Source organism: Primulina eburnea, chromosome 14, assembly GCF_022965805.1.
Source record: "Primulina eburnea isolate SZY01 chromosome 14, ASM2296580v1, whole genome shotgun sequence".
NCBI classification, from domain to species: Eukaryota; Viridiplantae; Streptophyta; class Magnoliopsida; order Lamiales; family Gesneriaceae; genus Primulina; species Primulina eburnea.
In genome coordinates, this window is record NC_133114.1 from 1,390,032 (window position 1) to 1,406,826 (window position 16,795).

Genomic DNA, 16,795 nt, shown 5'->3' on the forward strand with positions numbered 1-16,795 from the left:
TGTGATTGCTAAATTTAATCGAACAAAGAAGCAAGGGAAAAAAAAAGAGAGAAAAAATATTGAATGATTCAAAAATCAAACTAGAGACTGTGAGAACCTGAAATTCCAGCAACTAAAAAAGTTTCAGTAGCTATCAAAATTTCAGCAGCAACTCATATTTCAGAAGTTGGTATTTTCCAGCAGACATGTATTTTTCCAGCAGACAGAGTCCAGCAGCAGAAGAGCAAGCAGCAGCAGTAGCAGAAGAGCGAGGAAGCAGCAGACAGTTACTGATTCAGATTAGACTTGTAACTGAAGCATTAACATGGAATAAAGGCTGTTAATGTCAGATTATGGTCATTAATTGGGGGGCTAACAGTCAGAATATTTGCATATAAATAACACCCTCAACCTCTGAATTGGGTTACACAAATCTTGAATTATCACTTGAAATAATTGAGATAAGATAGTGCTTATTTTCGGGCAGTAGAAAGCAGTAGCGAGAGCAAGCCTATTTCCAGAATTCAACCGAAACTTTATAGCAAATCACAGTAAGTGGGCTTATGTATAAATATCTTGAAATACGTTTGATAATTCTGTTTTAAAGTTCAGTTTCCGTATGTTTAATTTCTGATATATGATTTTGAAGCACTGATACCCCCTAGTGAACTAATGGTAGGAATATATATTCTGAACATTTCTGAATTCTGATTCTGATTCTGGCCTCACCCCTTAGAGGAGAGAACATATAGGGGACTGATATCAGTTTAGCCACGAAATTCACTAACGTGCTCAGTGCTTACTAATTCTGATTTCTGTTCTGAAACCTGTGATCTGATTTCTGTTCTGAAAAGATGAGTTTCTGTATATTATTGTATTACTGTTTTGTTGAAAATGATTTCGAAACTGGGAGTTATTCCCGCCCCTGCTTACTGAGTGACAATCATATCACTCACCCACCAAACCATCTCAGATAAGAACGAGGAAGAGTTGATCGAAGAAGAGGAGCAACGTCAGTTTTGGGGCTGGTGATGAAGATCGTTGTTCTTAGTTTTGATTTATGTTTTATTTTCCGCTGCATCTGTTAAGACTCTGTAATATTTGGTTTTACATTTCTGCTGTAAAACAGTAGTGATTCGAGTTGTATCAGACAATAATTATTTCGTATTATGAATAAAAGACTGGTTTCTGAATTTTGTACTTCTGAGGCTTGTTGCTTTCGAATGAAAATTTGAGAGCAACGCCGGTGTCAACCAACCCCCGTCCCGGGGCGTGACAGAGAATATTGAAGAAATTAAACCATGGTTTTTTGAAATGATAGATAAACTGTAAAATAATATTTGTAATTGAAAAATATGTGAAAAAATTATGTGTCTACATTAATTTACGACCAATATTCGTAATGCACTCAAATTCGTTACACACATGCAACACACGTGCTTTGTTACTAGTACGATGAAAAGTATAAGTATGTCACGATATTTTATACGATATATAGTTTAATGATATTCATAATGAGTTGTTAACATTTAGTTGACTATGCTTTACAGGTTGTTGCTTCAAATAAAAAACAGGAGCCAGCTAGCTTTTTTAGTATATTTTATGGAAAAGATTCTTTCGGAGCATGTGTTGCATTTTATTCGTAATTTACTGAATATTTTAATTTTATTTTAATTTCTAAAAGGCCAATTGGTTGATTATTTTGTAACTATCACATGGGAAGTAGTCGTAGTTTTGTAAAATAATTTGATATTTTATACGAAATACAGCTAGTTTTTTTTTTAATTAAAAAACGCATTTTAATCTTGTAATAAAATACAAATAAGTCGCCCATCATACATATATATTTTTTACATTCTTCGACTTTTTGTTTGATTCTTATCCTTCTCAATTGCAAAAATGCAGAATCAAAAATGGACAATGTCATGTGCTCATTTATACAAAAAAATCAGAGTCAAAAGAAGGTTCAATACTAAAATTTTTCTGTCTTCTTTCAAAAATACCACGTGATATACTATCTTCTTCCAAAAACTCTTGACCAAAGGATGGTTGATGCTGCTGCTGCAACAATGGCTTTGGAAACACTGCGTGATCTATTGATCGAAGAGGTGAAGTTCTTATCAGGCGTCGAAGGTCAGGTTGAGGATGTCGGAAGGGATCTTCGAACGATGCGCGATTTCTTGAAGGATGCCGACAAGTGGCCGGACAGATACGACTCTGCCATCGTGCGTGGTCGGGTTTCAGAACTTATAAATCTGGCAACAAGCGCTGAGGATGTTCTTGAAAAATATGTTGTTGAAGTTGCATCAAAAAGAGGAGCCAAGAACTTGAAAAAAAGGCTCAAAAGATTCACTTGCATATTGGGCGAGTGTTTGGCTCTTCACGAGATAGGGAAGGAGACCGGAGTTATTATGTCTCGCATGGCTGAACTCACCAAAGACCTAGAGTCTATACGTAATACGTCAAGTTTCGAATGCAATGACGATCAACGATTGCAAAGGCAGACATACGGTCATGAGATTGAAGAGCACTTCGTTGGGATGAAGAATGACATAGATCGTCTTGTGTTGCATATGAAAGATATTGATGATAGATCATCTCAAGTGATTTCTATATGTGGGATGGGTGGTTTGGGGAAGACCACTCTTGCCAGGAAAATTTTCCAACACAAGGATATACTATTGTGTTTTGAAGCTCGTGCTTGGGTTTGCATCACGCAGAAACTTCAAGCAAAAGCTATTCTGCAGGAAATATTGAGGCAACTTCTTCCGGGAGAAAACAACGAAGGACAGACAATCGAATCTATGGTGACAAAACTATTCAATGTACAGAAAGAGAAAAAGTGTCTGGTGGTTCTTGACGATATATGGGAAATTGATCATTGGAATATCTTAAAGAAAGCATTTCCGATTGAAGAATCGAAATCCAAAATTTTGCTCACCACTCGAAACCAAAGGGTTGCTGACGCAGGATTTGTCCACAAACTAGATTTATTGACGGAGGATGAAAGTTGGGATCTGCTCCAAAAGATAGCTCTTCCCATCCATCAATCTGAAGGTAAGTTTTATTCTGTTGATTGATCGATACTTATAATAACCAAAATCCAAGTCCAACAAAATAGATCTCTCTTGTATATATTTTTTCTTTGTTTTGTCAAGAATCACGTTGGGAAACTAATTGCTTCCTTAAATATCGATATTTTGACAATATTTTGTAGCAGAATACTTTTTCTTTTCTTTACACGGCTCACCCTTCAATTTTTGACAATATTTTGTAGCCAACTCGAAACAGTTTGAAGCTATCGGAAGGGAATTGGTAGGCAAATGTGGGTGTCTACCCCTAGCAGTATCCGCTATTGGTGGAATTTTGCGAGGACAACAAAATCCAGGGGACTGGAATAAGGTCCTCAAGAATATGGATTTGCACCTGAAGCACGGGAAAGGTGTTGATGCCAATGATAAAAGGGTAGAACAGGTGCTAAGCTTGAGTTACAACGTATTGCCTCACTACCTAAAATTATGTTTCCTGTATTTAGGATGTTTTCCAGAGGACGAGGATATTGAGGTGCAAGATGTATATTTGATATGGATGGCAGAAGGAATGATTTCATCAGACGATAAAGGGCGAAACGAAACTCTTAGGGATGTTGCTGAACGTTATTTAAATGAGCTAGCAAGCAAATACATGGTTCAGGTGAAAATGAGTACTCGGGGATTTAAATCATGCCGCCTTCATGATTTGATGAGAGATCTATGTTTGTCAAAGGGAAAAGAAGAGAAGTTTTTTGAGGATTCTCAAGGAAAAATTCGAAGATTGGCAATCGATTTGGACGATGACGACGCGTGTAGTATTGCACAGTTTAAAAATGCGAATTTACGATCTCTTCTATTGCTATCCAAATCGAGCTTTGATTGTCATGATATTACTGACATTTGGAAAAATCTACTCAGCAACGCATTGCTCAGATATCTTAAAGTCTTGGTATTGGACAACTGCACATTTGAGGATAAAAAGTTACCTCATGCCGTAAGGAAACTAGTGATGCTCAAGCATCTGAGTATAAGACGTAGCATAGTCGTGGAGGTGCCAGAATTTGTGGGCAAACTTCCATGTTTACAATCATTGGATCTACGAACGCGGATAGATATTACGTTACCGAGTTCGATTGAAAAGATGGGACGATTGAGGCATCTCTTTGTGAATCTGGAAGTAACAAAGACGAATGATGGTGGGAGACTGAGACTCGATGGCTTAACGGAATTGGAGACATTTATTGGGTTCAATAGTAAGGTCTTTGATACTAACCATCTCCTCAAATTAACCAATCTCCAATGTTTTGGTGGGTGTGTTACTGATATAGAAAGCTTATCCGTGGTTGTTGATCACATCATTAACCTCAAAGATCAGCTTAGGGACACAAGTTTAGAAATTTATGTGATGGATTTGACTTCCGAACAAGGTTCACTCATCATTGATACGTTAATGCATTGCCCACTCAATCATTTGAAAATTTATGGGCGATTGAGGAGATTGCCTACTTTGGACCCTCAGTTACTCCAGAATCTTGTTTCTTTATCTCTTTATGGTTGTGAAATTGGGGAAGATCCGATGGAAGCACTACAACATCTTCCCACGCTACAAAATCTTCGCTTAAGCGAAGACGCATTTGTTGGCAAGGAAATGGTCTGTAAGAGTAAAGGATTTCCTCGGCTCAAGGATCTTACATTTTCTCAATTGACAAATTTAGTGGAATGGAGAGTGGAAGAAGAGGCAATGCCAAATCTTTCGGATCTCTACATCAGTCATTGTCCAAAACTGGAGATGATTCCAAAAGGAATAATTTCCATGGCTTCCATCACAGACCTGACCATATTTGGCATGCCCTCTAATTTCATGGAGCGGTTGAGAAGAGGTGGAGAAGATTATCCCAAAATCAATCATATACCATTCATTCATTTGATTTGAAGGCTAACGTCATTTTTCTGCTGAAATTTACCTAGCTACCCTACCCTCACGTTTTATCTTGTATACACAACATTTTGGGTTTTGTGTGCTTCCAAACAAAATGGCACTATAGACCTTGACATAATAATGAATATCTTTGTACCCATTCTACAATTTATCCGTCAAATATTGAAAATTAATATATGTTTTTATTTATTTTAGCGTATTTGATATCTTAAAGGTCGTACACACATACTTGTTGGACAATTTATTATTATTTAATTTTTAGCTAATAACTACATATGCGCAAAAGAAATTAAGTAAATTGGACAATTTATTATTATTTGATAAATACAATCCCTGTTGTTTTACATCATTAAACCAATAGAATTTGTATTGCGCGGGAAGTGAGGATGTATATTATATACTTAATTGGCATTCGATCCGTGCATTTTGATTAATTTTTAATATAAAATATAATTATACATGTGGTAATTTTTTGTGTAAGATACAAGATTTGAATTCAATTTTGTTATATTTTGTTTTCTTTTACAAATAAATATTTTATGGGGAAGAGATATTTTGGGCAATAAAATTTGGTATGACAAATAACCTTCAAAATAAGAAGATGAAAAAAATAAAATGTTATATATTACTTTATACATATTTCCACACTTCCTCAAATTTCTCAAAATATTTTTCGTTGTTATTAATTTTTTCAAATTTCTAAAATTTATTATAATAAATAAGTTTAATAATATATATTACGTAGTTGACTTCTTAAATAGACAGCCAAACCAACAAAAGGATGATTAAATATTTATGCACGTTTATGTGTTGCTCCCCCAAACATTATATTAATTGAAGGATCTTGTTTATTTTAAATATAATAATTGATTGTGAATTTAAATTTATGAGCTAGTACGAAGACAATATTGAGATGAGAAAATAAATATAAGGAGGCGTAAAAAAAAAATGCGGGAAAATTGCATTTACTATCTCCGTAACATCTTAAAAAGCATAAAACCTTCTATATATAGCAAGTACTATTCGTCTTCAAATCTACAACAATTTCTTGAAAATGCAGTCTATTCACTGCGGAGAACTCGCAATCTTCTCCAGAAAAAAATATACATAAGATCAACACTAACCAAGTTTTTAAAGGTCTACGGCTCAAAATCATGCACAAATGGATACATTAGCACTTTTCAGTTCCAAAAAAATTTGGACTCAAACACTTTCTTGTGTTTTGCTAGGTTCTTAATTAACATCCCAGCAAAATTACCAATTCCTAAAAAGCTTTGAAGTTGTTCTTTTAATTTGTTTGGAAAAATTATCACCTTTTCTACTATGTTGTCCTGCAAAATTATTCTAGACTCGTCGATTTCTATTCCGGGGAATTCAATCTTTCTTGTATTAACGACTACTTTATTTTCAGATAAAACCAGTCCTTCTTTTGTACAAACTTTAGAGAAATCTATAAATATTTGATATGTTCTTCCATATTTTTAGAAGCTATTAACACATCATCTGTAACGTACTATACTTTTAAGTATTTTAAAATTTGCGGAAAAATAAATATTTTCTCAAATAAATAGTAATCATTCAAATTGCGATAAAATAATATGTTCATCTAAAATTATTTGAAATAGAAATAGTTATAAACAAAGTTTGCCAAAAGGGTAAACATTTAAACAACGTAATCAATTTCGTAGAAAATTAGAGTAGTTGAAACAACATGCATAAAGTTCTTAAAACATAGGCAGTCCTCGGGTTTAGCCTCCTGCGCAGTCCAAGCCGGGTCATTGGTCCCCACCTCTCGTCTCCTCATACTCGTTCTCACCTGCATCGATCAAGTCTAGTGAGTCTAAAGACTCAACATGTATAAAATAGAGCTAGCAAGTAATACATAATAAAACCACATACATCTTTAAAGTAGAACGTACATACTTAAACTTGAACGTAATAACATAAACTTGGACGTGTCATCATCATAAATTTTTTCATAAACATACTTGCATCATACATACTTGAACATGCATAACTTCATCATTTTGCGTAGAGATATGTTTCAAAGCAAGTGACTCATACATAAATGCGCCTGATCAGACTAAACCACAGTATTGGCGACAGGGAAGATCCAGTACCACATACATGAGATCTCCGGTCATACTTTATCGGGTGGATTGGTCCCTGGTCATGTTTTACCGCTTTCCAATCCTGATCTAAACCCGGTCATGCTTTACCGGGGTGGAGAGGTCCTCGGCGACGTTCACCGACTTCCAAACCCGTTCATAATTGGTCACAAGAGTAATTGTCATGAACGATTGGTACATGAGTAGCGATAGATTAGGTGTGTTGTGCTATCATAGCATATTTAATTTAAATAAATCAACAAAACTCGATCTATCAATTGCAGCTATCTCGATTGTTAGATTTTATGATTAACTGTTTTAACAAAACGAAAATGCTATTTTTAATTAATATGGAACGCTATCGTGCCCAGTTAATTATTGATAAGTTTTGACTGGATGCTGGGTTTGGTCAATTAATTTAGGAAAACGCAAGAATTTTAGCGGTTATCCCTATAATTCCAATGTCATGCACCGGGACGGGGGTTAGTTGACACCGGCATTGCTCTCCAATTTACATTCGAAAACAACAAGCCTCAGAAGTACAGAATTTCAGAAACCAGTCTTTTATTCATAATAATCATTGTCTGTTACAACTCAATGACATGTTTTACAGCGAAAATGTAAAATCATAAAATTACAATGTCTGAACAGATGCAGCGGAATATAAAACATAAATAAGAACTTAGAACAACGATCTTCATCACCAGCCCCAAAACTGACGTTGCTCCTCTTCTTCTATCAACTCTTCCTCGCTCTTATCTGAGATGGGTTTGGTGGGTGAGTGATATGATTGTCACTCAGTAAGCAGGGGCAGGAATAACTCCCAGTTTCGAAATCATTTTTAACAAAAACAGTAATAAAATAATATACAGAAACTCATCTTTTCAGAACAGAAATCAGACCACAGGTTTCAGAACAGAAATAAGAATTAGTAAGCACTGAGCACGTTAGTGAATTTCATGGCTAAACTGATATCAGTCCCCTATATGTTCTCTCCTCTAAGGGGTGAGGCCAGAATCAGAATCAGAATTCAGAAATGTTCAGAATATATATTCCTACCATTAGTTCACTAGGGAGTTTCAGTGCTTCAAAATCATATATATCAGAAATACACATACAGAAACTGTACTTTTAAAACAGAGTTACCAAACTGAATTTCAAGATATTTATATATAAGCCCACTTACCGTGATTTGCTATAAAGTTTCGGTTGAATTCTGAAAATAGGCTTGCTCTCGCTACTGCTTTCTACTGCCCGAAAATAAGCACTCTCTTATCTCAAATATTTCAAGTGATAATTCAAGATTTGTGTAACCCAATTCAGAGGTTGAGGGTGCTATTTATAGGAAAATATTCTGACTGTTAGCTTCCCATTTAATGGCCATAATCTGCCATTAACAACCTTTATTCCGTGTTAAATGCTTCAGTTACAAGTCTAAGCTGAATCAGTAACTGTCTGCTGCTTCCTCGCTCTTCTGCTGCTGCTGCTGCTCGCTCCTCTGCTGCTGGATTCTGTCTACTGGAAAATACATGTCTGCTGGAAAAATACTAACTTCTGAAATATGAGTTGCTGCTGAAATTTTGATAGCTACTGAAACATTTAGCTGCTGAAATTTCAGGTTCTCACATCCAAGGTTAATTACTTGTAACTGTATGAATAAATAATATGTTAGTCGATGAACAGTGACACAATTGAATAATAGAAATCCCTTGAATCGAGCTTGGTAATATTAATTTACATTTTATTAGTTTTTCATCTTGATTAGTTATTTCTTCTTGCATGTTAAATTAGTTCTAGTATTTTATTAGTTTTTATCAAACAAATCCCCATTTTATTTGCATTTTACTCGAAAGAAAATCATCCCCCGTTCCCTGTGGATTCTACCCTACTCACCATTACACTAATTTTACTTAGAGAGTAGGAATTTAAGTTTGGTGGGTCAACGACAGCACACCAAATTTTGGCGCCGCTGCCGGGGAATGGTGCAAGGTTATTTTTTTTCGAGTTTTGTTATTTTTTTTTTTTGTCTCATTCTTCTTGTACATGTGATTCATCAAGAAAAGAAGAATTTGAGAATTTTTTTTGTTGTGAAATACTTCAAGATGTTTCATCGACAAGTATTCACAAGTTTTGCCCAACAAACCGAAGAACCATTCTATGCAGAATGGGAGAGATTCAATAATTTAGCAACAACATTCAGGAATCATGATTTTTCTAACTATGTTCTTCTTCGACTTTTCCTTAAAGGTTTGAATTCAGTTACACGAAGATGGGTGTTTAATGGGGCACTGACAACTGGTAGTCCACTACTTAGTCGACAGGAAGACGGTGTGTTATATTTGCTAAATGATATGTCCAAATTTGACTGCCATCAGTATTGAAATCCTTCGCTGCAGAGTTGGAGCCACCAATAAACTCCAGGAATTAGTCAATCTGATTTTTCTAGGCCCATTGTGCAAGAGCGGAGCCACGTGTATGCCCCCAAATGAGATTTTCTACTTTTAATTTTTTTTACATTGATATTTTAGCTCAACTTGTATTAACCTAGGTAGCTCGGGTAGAAAAAGAACGACAAAGCTCATAGAAGTTAATTTTTTTTTATTTAGCTCAGGTTTCCCAAGTAGAAAAATAAAGACAATCGACAAAAATTAAAATTTTAGCTCATAAAATATAATTGTTATGAATTTAATTTGCATGTATTAGTTTTTCACTTTATTAATCAAATTTTTAGCTCAGATAGTTTCAAATTTTTGACTCTGCCACTATCAGTGTAGGCAGCTTAGGCTAAGGGAAGCTCCACCCATGGAGGGGAGATACAGAAGTAATTGATTTCGAAGTTCTATAAATAAATTTTTGTGTTCTTATTTTTTCCTATTTTTACTTTGAGTAATTTATTTCAATTATTTATTCAATCACATTATTGACTTGTTGATCTATTTGCTTTTAGTCCGCAAACAATATGCTAAAATAAGTGAAAAAATACTTTATATCAAACTGATTTGAAGCTTAACAACCTAGAATTAGTGGTATAAAAATCGAAGCATTTTCAAGAAGTATAATTTTGTAAAAGAATTTATTCACGGTTCTCTCTAGGCCATATTTCTTGTTTAGTCGATCATAACAAATGGTATCAAATAGAGTTAAATTTGATATAAAGATCAAACTTTTTCAATCTTTTTTCTTGGATATATATGTTCGACAAAGATTAGCATACCTTATCGAGAATAGTAAAGGCGAGCTCGCTGCTACAGGTTGAAGCCATATTTTAAGGCATGATGTGTGAGTCTTATCCATGTAATAAATTGAGCTCACAACTAGATATCTAGTACGTGGGAATTAAGAGTAATGATTTGACTCTTAGAGAAAGACCTAATGATCTCAATACAAATAAAAAAAATATAGACATTTGTTAGTTCAGTGTGAAAATTGTTAAAGATTAAATTATAAGAAATTTTTTAAATAAAAATGAATATATATGAACAATGTGAATATCATTTGAAAACGTATAGTTAAAAAAGAATCGAACTTTTAATCCATCCTTATACTTGAGATCCTATGGATGAAGATCGGATAAATCCAATATGAATATTAAAAGATGAACAATTGCTATCGTAATTTTTCCATTTTAACTAGGAGTGAGTCTCATGTGAGACCGTCTCACGGATCTTAATCTGTGAGATGGGTCAACCCTATCCATATTCACAATAAAAATAATACTATTAGCATAAAAAGTAATACGTTTTCATTGATGACCTAAATAAGATATCTGTCTCACAAATACGATCCGTGAGATCGTCTCACACAAGCTTTTGCATTTAACTAGTATTCGAAAAGTCAAATTTTGACATTTATAAGTAAACCAATTTGGATTTACGACCGACATTTTTTATGAATTAATCACTATCATATTATTTAAAATGGAAACGATGATCCGAAGATGTGATAAAAAGTGTCTACACATATTATTAGACTGCATATTTCAAAACAAGATCATGAATTTAATAATTTTAGCTTTCCAAAGTGTTGACACGAGTCCACGTACAAAGAAAAAAGTAAAAAATAAAAATAAATGTGGAGACTAAAATTTAGCTTGACAGGTTTTAGATTCAAAGAAATAGGGACCATCAATATTAATGATCACGTGGGATGGTCGTCTGGCATTGCTATTATTGGCTGAACTAAAGAAATTTCAACTACGAGGTGAAAGAGATAGATTTTAACTAAATTAATGTTTGCTAAAATTATCATTCGCAGACAGTGAGCAGGCTCTCGATCCGTTTACTCTGTAACCACAGAATACACTAGCTTCTTCCTAGAACTCTTGACTAATTAAAAGATGGTTGATGCTGCTGCAACAATGGCTTTGGAAACGCTGCGTGATCTATTGATCGAAGAAGTGAAGTTTTTATCAGGTGTCGAAGGTCAGGTTGAGGATGTCGGAAGGGAGCTTCAATCGATGCGCCGTTTCTTGAAGGATGCCGACAAGAGGCGGGACATATACGACTCTGACATCGTGCATGGTTGGGTTTCAGAACTTATGGATCTGGCAACAAGGGCTGAGGATGTTCTTGAAAAATATGCTATTGAAGTTGCGCCAAAAAGAGGAGCCAAGAACTTGAAAAAAAGGCTCAAAAGATTCGCTTGCATATTGGGTGAGTGTTTGGCTCTTCACGAGATAGGGAAGGAAACTGCAGGTATTATCTCTCGCATGGCTGAACTCACCAAAAAATTGGAGTCTATAAGTAAAGGGGAGGGCTCGTCAAGTTTCGGATGCAATGACGATCAACGATTGCTAAGGCAGACATACGGTCATGGGATTGAAGAGCACTTTGTTGGGATGCAGAATGATATAGATCTTCTTGTAATGCGCATGAAAAATGATGATAGGTCATCTCGAGTGATTTCTATATGTGGGATGGGTGGTTTGGGGAAGACCACTCTTGCCAGGAAAATTTACCAACACAAGCTCGGTTTTGAAGCTCGTGCTTGGGTTTGCATTTCGCAGAAACTTCAAGCAAAAGCTATTTTCCAGGAAATATTGAGGCAACTTCTTCCGGGAGAAAACAATGAACGAGTAACGAGAATGGAGGAAGTTGAATTGGTGAGAGAACTATATGATATACAGAAACAGAAGAAGTGTCTGGTGGTTCTTGATGATATGGGAAATTGAACATTGGAATATCTTAAAGAATGCATTTCCGCTTGCAGAATCGAAATCCAAAATTTTGCTCACCACTCGAAACGAATTGATCGCAGACACAGCTTTTGTCTACAAACTAGATTTCTTGACGGAAGATGAAAGTTGGGATCTGCTTCGAAAGATAGCTCTTCCCATCCATCAATCCGAAGGTTATTTTTATTATGTTGGTCGATCGATACTTGTAATCTCAAAGTGAATATCCAAACCTAAAAATATGAAATAAAAAGTGATTATTGTGCCAAAGTCTTGGTGCGAAAAGTAAGTCCAAGAAAATACCTGTCTTATATTTTTTTTCTTTGTTTATTGTTTTTCTTACTCTCCAAGTTTTCAAGAGTCGCGTTTGGAATTTAATTGCTTCCTTAAATATGCCAATATTTTATAGCACAAACTTTTTCTTTCCTTTAAACGGAAAACCCTTCAAGTTTAGATTTCTTGTTTTTTTTACTTCTTACGGCTTGAGTTGACTCATGTGCGCCGAATGCAAATGAATTTATTGAACCTATTATTTGTCTTATGTTGTGCTACTGTCATCAAGATGGAGATTGATTTATGTTTGGCAATTGTGCACACAGCTGATTCGAAAGAGTTTGAAGCTACAGGAAGGCAATTAGTACGCAAATGTGGGCGTCTACCCCTAGCAGTATCGGTTATTGGTGGAATTTTGCGAGGTCAACACAATTTAGGGGACTGGAATAAGGTCCTCAAGAATATGGATTCGCACCTGAAGCATGGGAAGGAAAGTGTAGAACAGGTTCTAAACTTGAGTTACAATGTATTGCCTTACCACCTAAAGTTATGTTTTCTGTATTTAGGATGTTTTCCGGAGGACAAGAATATAAATGTGGAAGATGTATATTTGATATGGATGGCAGAAGGATTGATTTCATCAGACGATAAAGGCCGAAATGAAACTCTTAGGGATGTTGCTGAACGTTATTTAAACGAGCTAGCAAGAAAATGCATGGTTCAGGTGAAAATGAATGGGAGATTTAAATCATGCCGTCTTCATGATTTGGTGAGAGATCTATGTTTGTCAAAGGGAGAAAAAGAGAACTTTTTTGAGGATTCTCAAGGAAAAATTCGAAGATTAGCGATCCATTTGGGCGATGACGACGCATGTAGTGTTGCACACTTTAAAAATGCAAACTTGCGATCTCTTCTATTGCTAAACAACAGAATAAAAGCTTATGATATTTCTACCATCTGGAAAGATCTACTCAGCAACGCATTGCTCCGATCTCTCAAAGTCTTGGTATTGGAAAACTGCAAATTTGAGGATGAAAAGTTTCCTGATGCTGTGAGAAAACTAGTGATGCTCAAGCATTTGAGTGTAAGATATAGCTGGGTCTGGGAGGTGCCAAAATTTGTCTGCAAGCTACCATGTTTACAATCATTGGATCTGCGAACGCAGGGACGTATGACGTTACCAAGTTCGATTGATAATATGGGACGATTGAGGCATCTCTTTATGATTCCGAGAGAAACAACAATGACAATCGATGGTGGAATACTAAGGCTGGATGGCTTAATGGAATTGGAGACATTGATTGGGTTCAGTAGTAAGGCCTTTCATACCAACCATCTCCTCAAATTAACCAACCTCCGACGTTTTGGTGGGCTTGTTCATGATTTAGAAAGTATTTCCGTGGTTGTTGATCACATCACTAAACTCAAGGATCAACTTCAGGAGGCAAGTTTACAAATTTATGTGGGGCATGATTTGAGTTCCGAACAAGGTTCACTTGTCATTGATACGTTAATGTATTGCCCATTCAATTATTTGTCAATTTATGGGAAACTGAGGAGATTGCCGAATTGGGACCCTCAGTTACTCCAGAATCTTGTTTCTTTGTCGCTTTCTGGTAGTCAAATTGTGGAAGATCCGATGGAAACCCTACAACATCTTCCCACACTACAAAGCCTTTCGTTGGTCGAGTACGCATTTGCTGGCACGGAAATGGTCTGTAAGAGTAAAGGATTTCCTCAGCTCAAGAATCTTATGCTTTGGGAATTGAAGAATTTAGTGGGATGGATAGTGGAAGAAGAGGCAATGCCAAATCTTTCGGATCTCTGGATCAGTGGCTGTCCAAAACTGGAGATGATTCCACAAGGAATGATTTCCATGGCTTCCATCAGAAAGCTGGCCATATGGGGCATGCCCTCTAATTTCATGGAGCGATTGAGAATTGGAGGAGAAGATTACCCCAAAATCAGTCATATACCATTCCTTAGTTTGTGACTATATTTATAATTAATAGAAGATATGTACGTGAGTTGCATGTGTAACATACAAAGATGGAACATACAACAACCATAATTTCTCATGATATATTTTGAATTAATGAAGTTCTATACATAAATCATATCATTGAAAAAGAAGCTACAAGTTTTACAAGTATTCATCGAAGGAAATTTTACAAGGCATAAAACATGAAGATCGTTGTAATATTTTAAAAAAAAATTTATTTTTCAAGCAAAAAAAAATATTAAAAAAACATAAGAAAAATTTTAAAATCTTATAAATCATTTTAAGTAACCATAGATGTAAGATTAATTTGTTTCACATAAAAAAGATTTGAATTCATTCTTATTCCTCATTTTCTATCAATTTGATGTATATAAGAAATTATTTCGCATCAAATCATTTTAAGCTCATTTTCATTCTTTTGAAGTGTTTTCTCATGACACCAAATAATTATTTGGTTTTGTCATGCATAAAATTTTAAGGTTTGGCCCACTAACACTCAAGTCAGTGTAATTCTCATTTTGTTCACAATTAGCTTTGTATATAGCTTTGCACGGTGTATGACAAGTATAAGAAATAAAATTCTTGTATTTGTTAACAAATATAACATTTGACATGCAAATCAAGAAAAGTATGAACTAAAATATTAATATTTCAATATCATTCAGTTTTGTTGGATTAAACGTGCATGAGTTAGAGTAGTATTGAAATTGATGAACTTTTAGGAAGTTCTTGTGCATATGCTGACATTGTGCCGCTTATTTTAAAATCTATTAAAGATATAATATATTTTTTAAAAAAATGGACTAAAAATTTTATTCCAAAATAAAATTTCATTTTCGTTTAATTTATTATAAAATTCATTAATACGTGAAACACAAAAAAAATGTATTCATTAATACTATTTAACGAAAATAAGGACATATATATAAATTCATACAATTTATGTTATCCATATATGTTAATTTACTAAAGTTAAAAATAAAAATTGACATAAAAACTCATGAAGTTGTTTCACGGTTCAATTTTGCGAAACATGTCTCCTATCCTACTCGAACCATGAAAAAACATTGATTTTCACTCCGAAAATGTACCGGGTCAACCTATCTCAGGGATATATATCCACGATATCAGCTCACAGAACACGTACTCAAAAATTAGACAATTATAAATTTTGAATAAAAGTGTATACTTCATTTTCATTCTATTTATTTTAAATACATTACTTAATGGAAAATAGAAATCAAAATGGAAATAGAAATCAAACAAAGATGATTGTTTCACATAAGACCTACTCAAAAATTGGAGAACTAAAAATTTTGAACAAGAGTGTAAACTTCATTTTTCTTCGATTATTTTCAATTCTTTAACATTAATTAATAAAAATGTCAACTCGTCTTAGAGATATATTTACTTGATACTGTCTTACATAAGACCAACTAAAAAAATTGAAGAACTATAAAATTTTGGAAAAAAAAACGTAAACTTCATTTTTATTCTAACAAAAAAAAAGATATAAATAAACAAAAATTGTTGAAAATAAATATTCAAAATATGTGTATTGAATATTTGAATGTTAAAAATAAGAGTTGTAAAAATTAGAAATTTGTGTGTGATGATGAAGGTAATGATGTAATTTATTTTTTGGATTATTATCAAAGAAATTCTATAAATAGCCTCATAATTTTTGAAGAAATTCACAATTAAGTTGAGAGAAAAATATTATAAAGTGTGTAGTTTGATAATTTTGAGAATTTGATATTTTTATTTTTTTTACCATAAATTTTTATTTTTTCATAACACGTTATCAGCATGAAGCTCTAAAAGTCCTCCATATTTTTCCAAGCTCCAAAATAGAAGAAAAAGATAACAAAAGTAATAATATTTATTTTACTGTTTATTGTGTATATATTTAATACATAATATAATGTTATTATATAAAAATATACTTATCGGACTTTATGTATTAACGAGCGGGAAACATTGGCGTGCATCCAGTAGGAATTGAACCTACAAATTCGCCAATTATGAGTTGGGCGCTTTAACCATTCAGCCATGGATGCTTAGTGGGGATCCTCGTACATGGTGAATAACAAAATTCCAATTAAAATGAAATCTTTACGAGAAATCAATGCAATTTAGGAGGAATCAATAAAAGGACATCAATTCAAATCCTGGATTTTCGAATTGAGAGAGATATTGAGAGAGATCAAGAATTCTCATTATTTCTTAGATTCATGGACCCAATTCAATTCAGTGGAGTCATTCATTCACATTTTTTTCCACCAAGAA

The 16,795-nt window shown here is 34.2% G+C and overlaps 2 protein-coding genes and 1 non-coding gene across 4 annotated transcripts; 2 read left to right on the forward strand and 1 right to left on the reverse strand.

Moving 5' to 3' along the window:
* Positions 1–1,903: 1,903 nt before the first annotated feature.
* Positions 1,904–5,149, forward strand: LOC140812245 (disease resistance protein RPP8-like). Of its 2 annotated transcripts, none has more exons than XM_073170472.1 (2): positions 1,904–3,036; positions 3,278–5,149. In XM_073170472.1, exons 1-2 carry the CDS (start codon positions 2,025–2,027, stop codon positions 4,942–4,944), a joined length of 2,679 nt encoding a protein of 892 aa, XP_073026573.1. In that variant the 5' UTR covers positions 1,904–2,024; the 3' UTR covers positions 4,945–5,149. The 2 variants fall into 2 exon arrangements, with proteins under 2 accessions (XP_073026573.1, XP_073026572.1); XM_073170471.1 differs by having other exon boundaries at positions 1,906–3,036; positions 3,257–5,149.
* A 6,154-nt stretch (positions 5,150–11,303) lies between these two features.
* LOC140812248 (putative disease resistance protein At1g50180) lies at positions 11,304–14,587 on the forward strand. The gene is given in 3 exon segments (XM_073170475.1): positions 11,304–12,215; positions 12,217–12,407; positions 12,831–14,587. Coding segments are annotated over 3 exon segments (2,679 nt in total). The 5' UTR covers positions 11,304–11,394; the 3' UTR covers positions 14,498–14,587.
* A 1,905-nt stretch (positions 14,588–16,492) lies between these two features.
* On the reverse strand, positions 16,493–16,566 carry TRNAM-CAU (transfer RNA methionine (anticodon CAU)). The gene has a single exon. It is a non-coding gene; the product is annotated as a tRNA-Met (tRNA).
* Positions 16,567–16,795: the final 229 nt, after the last annotated feature.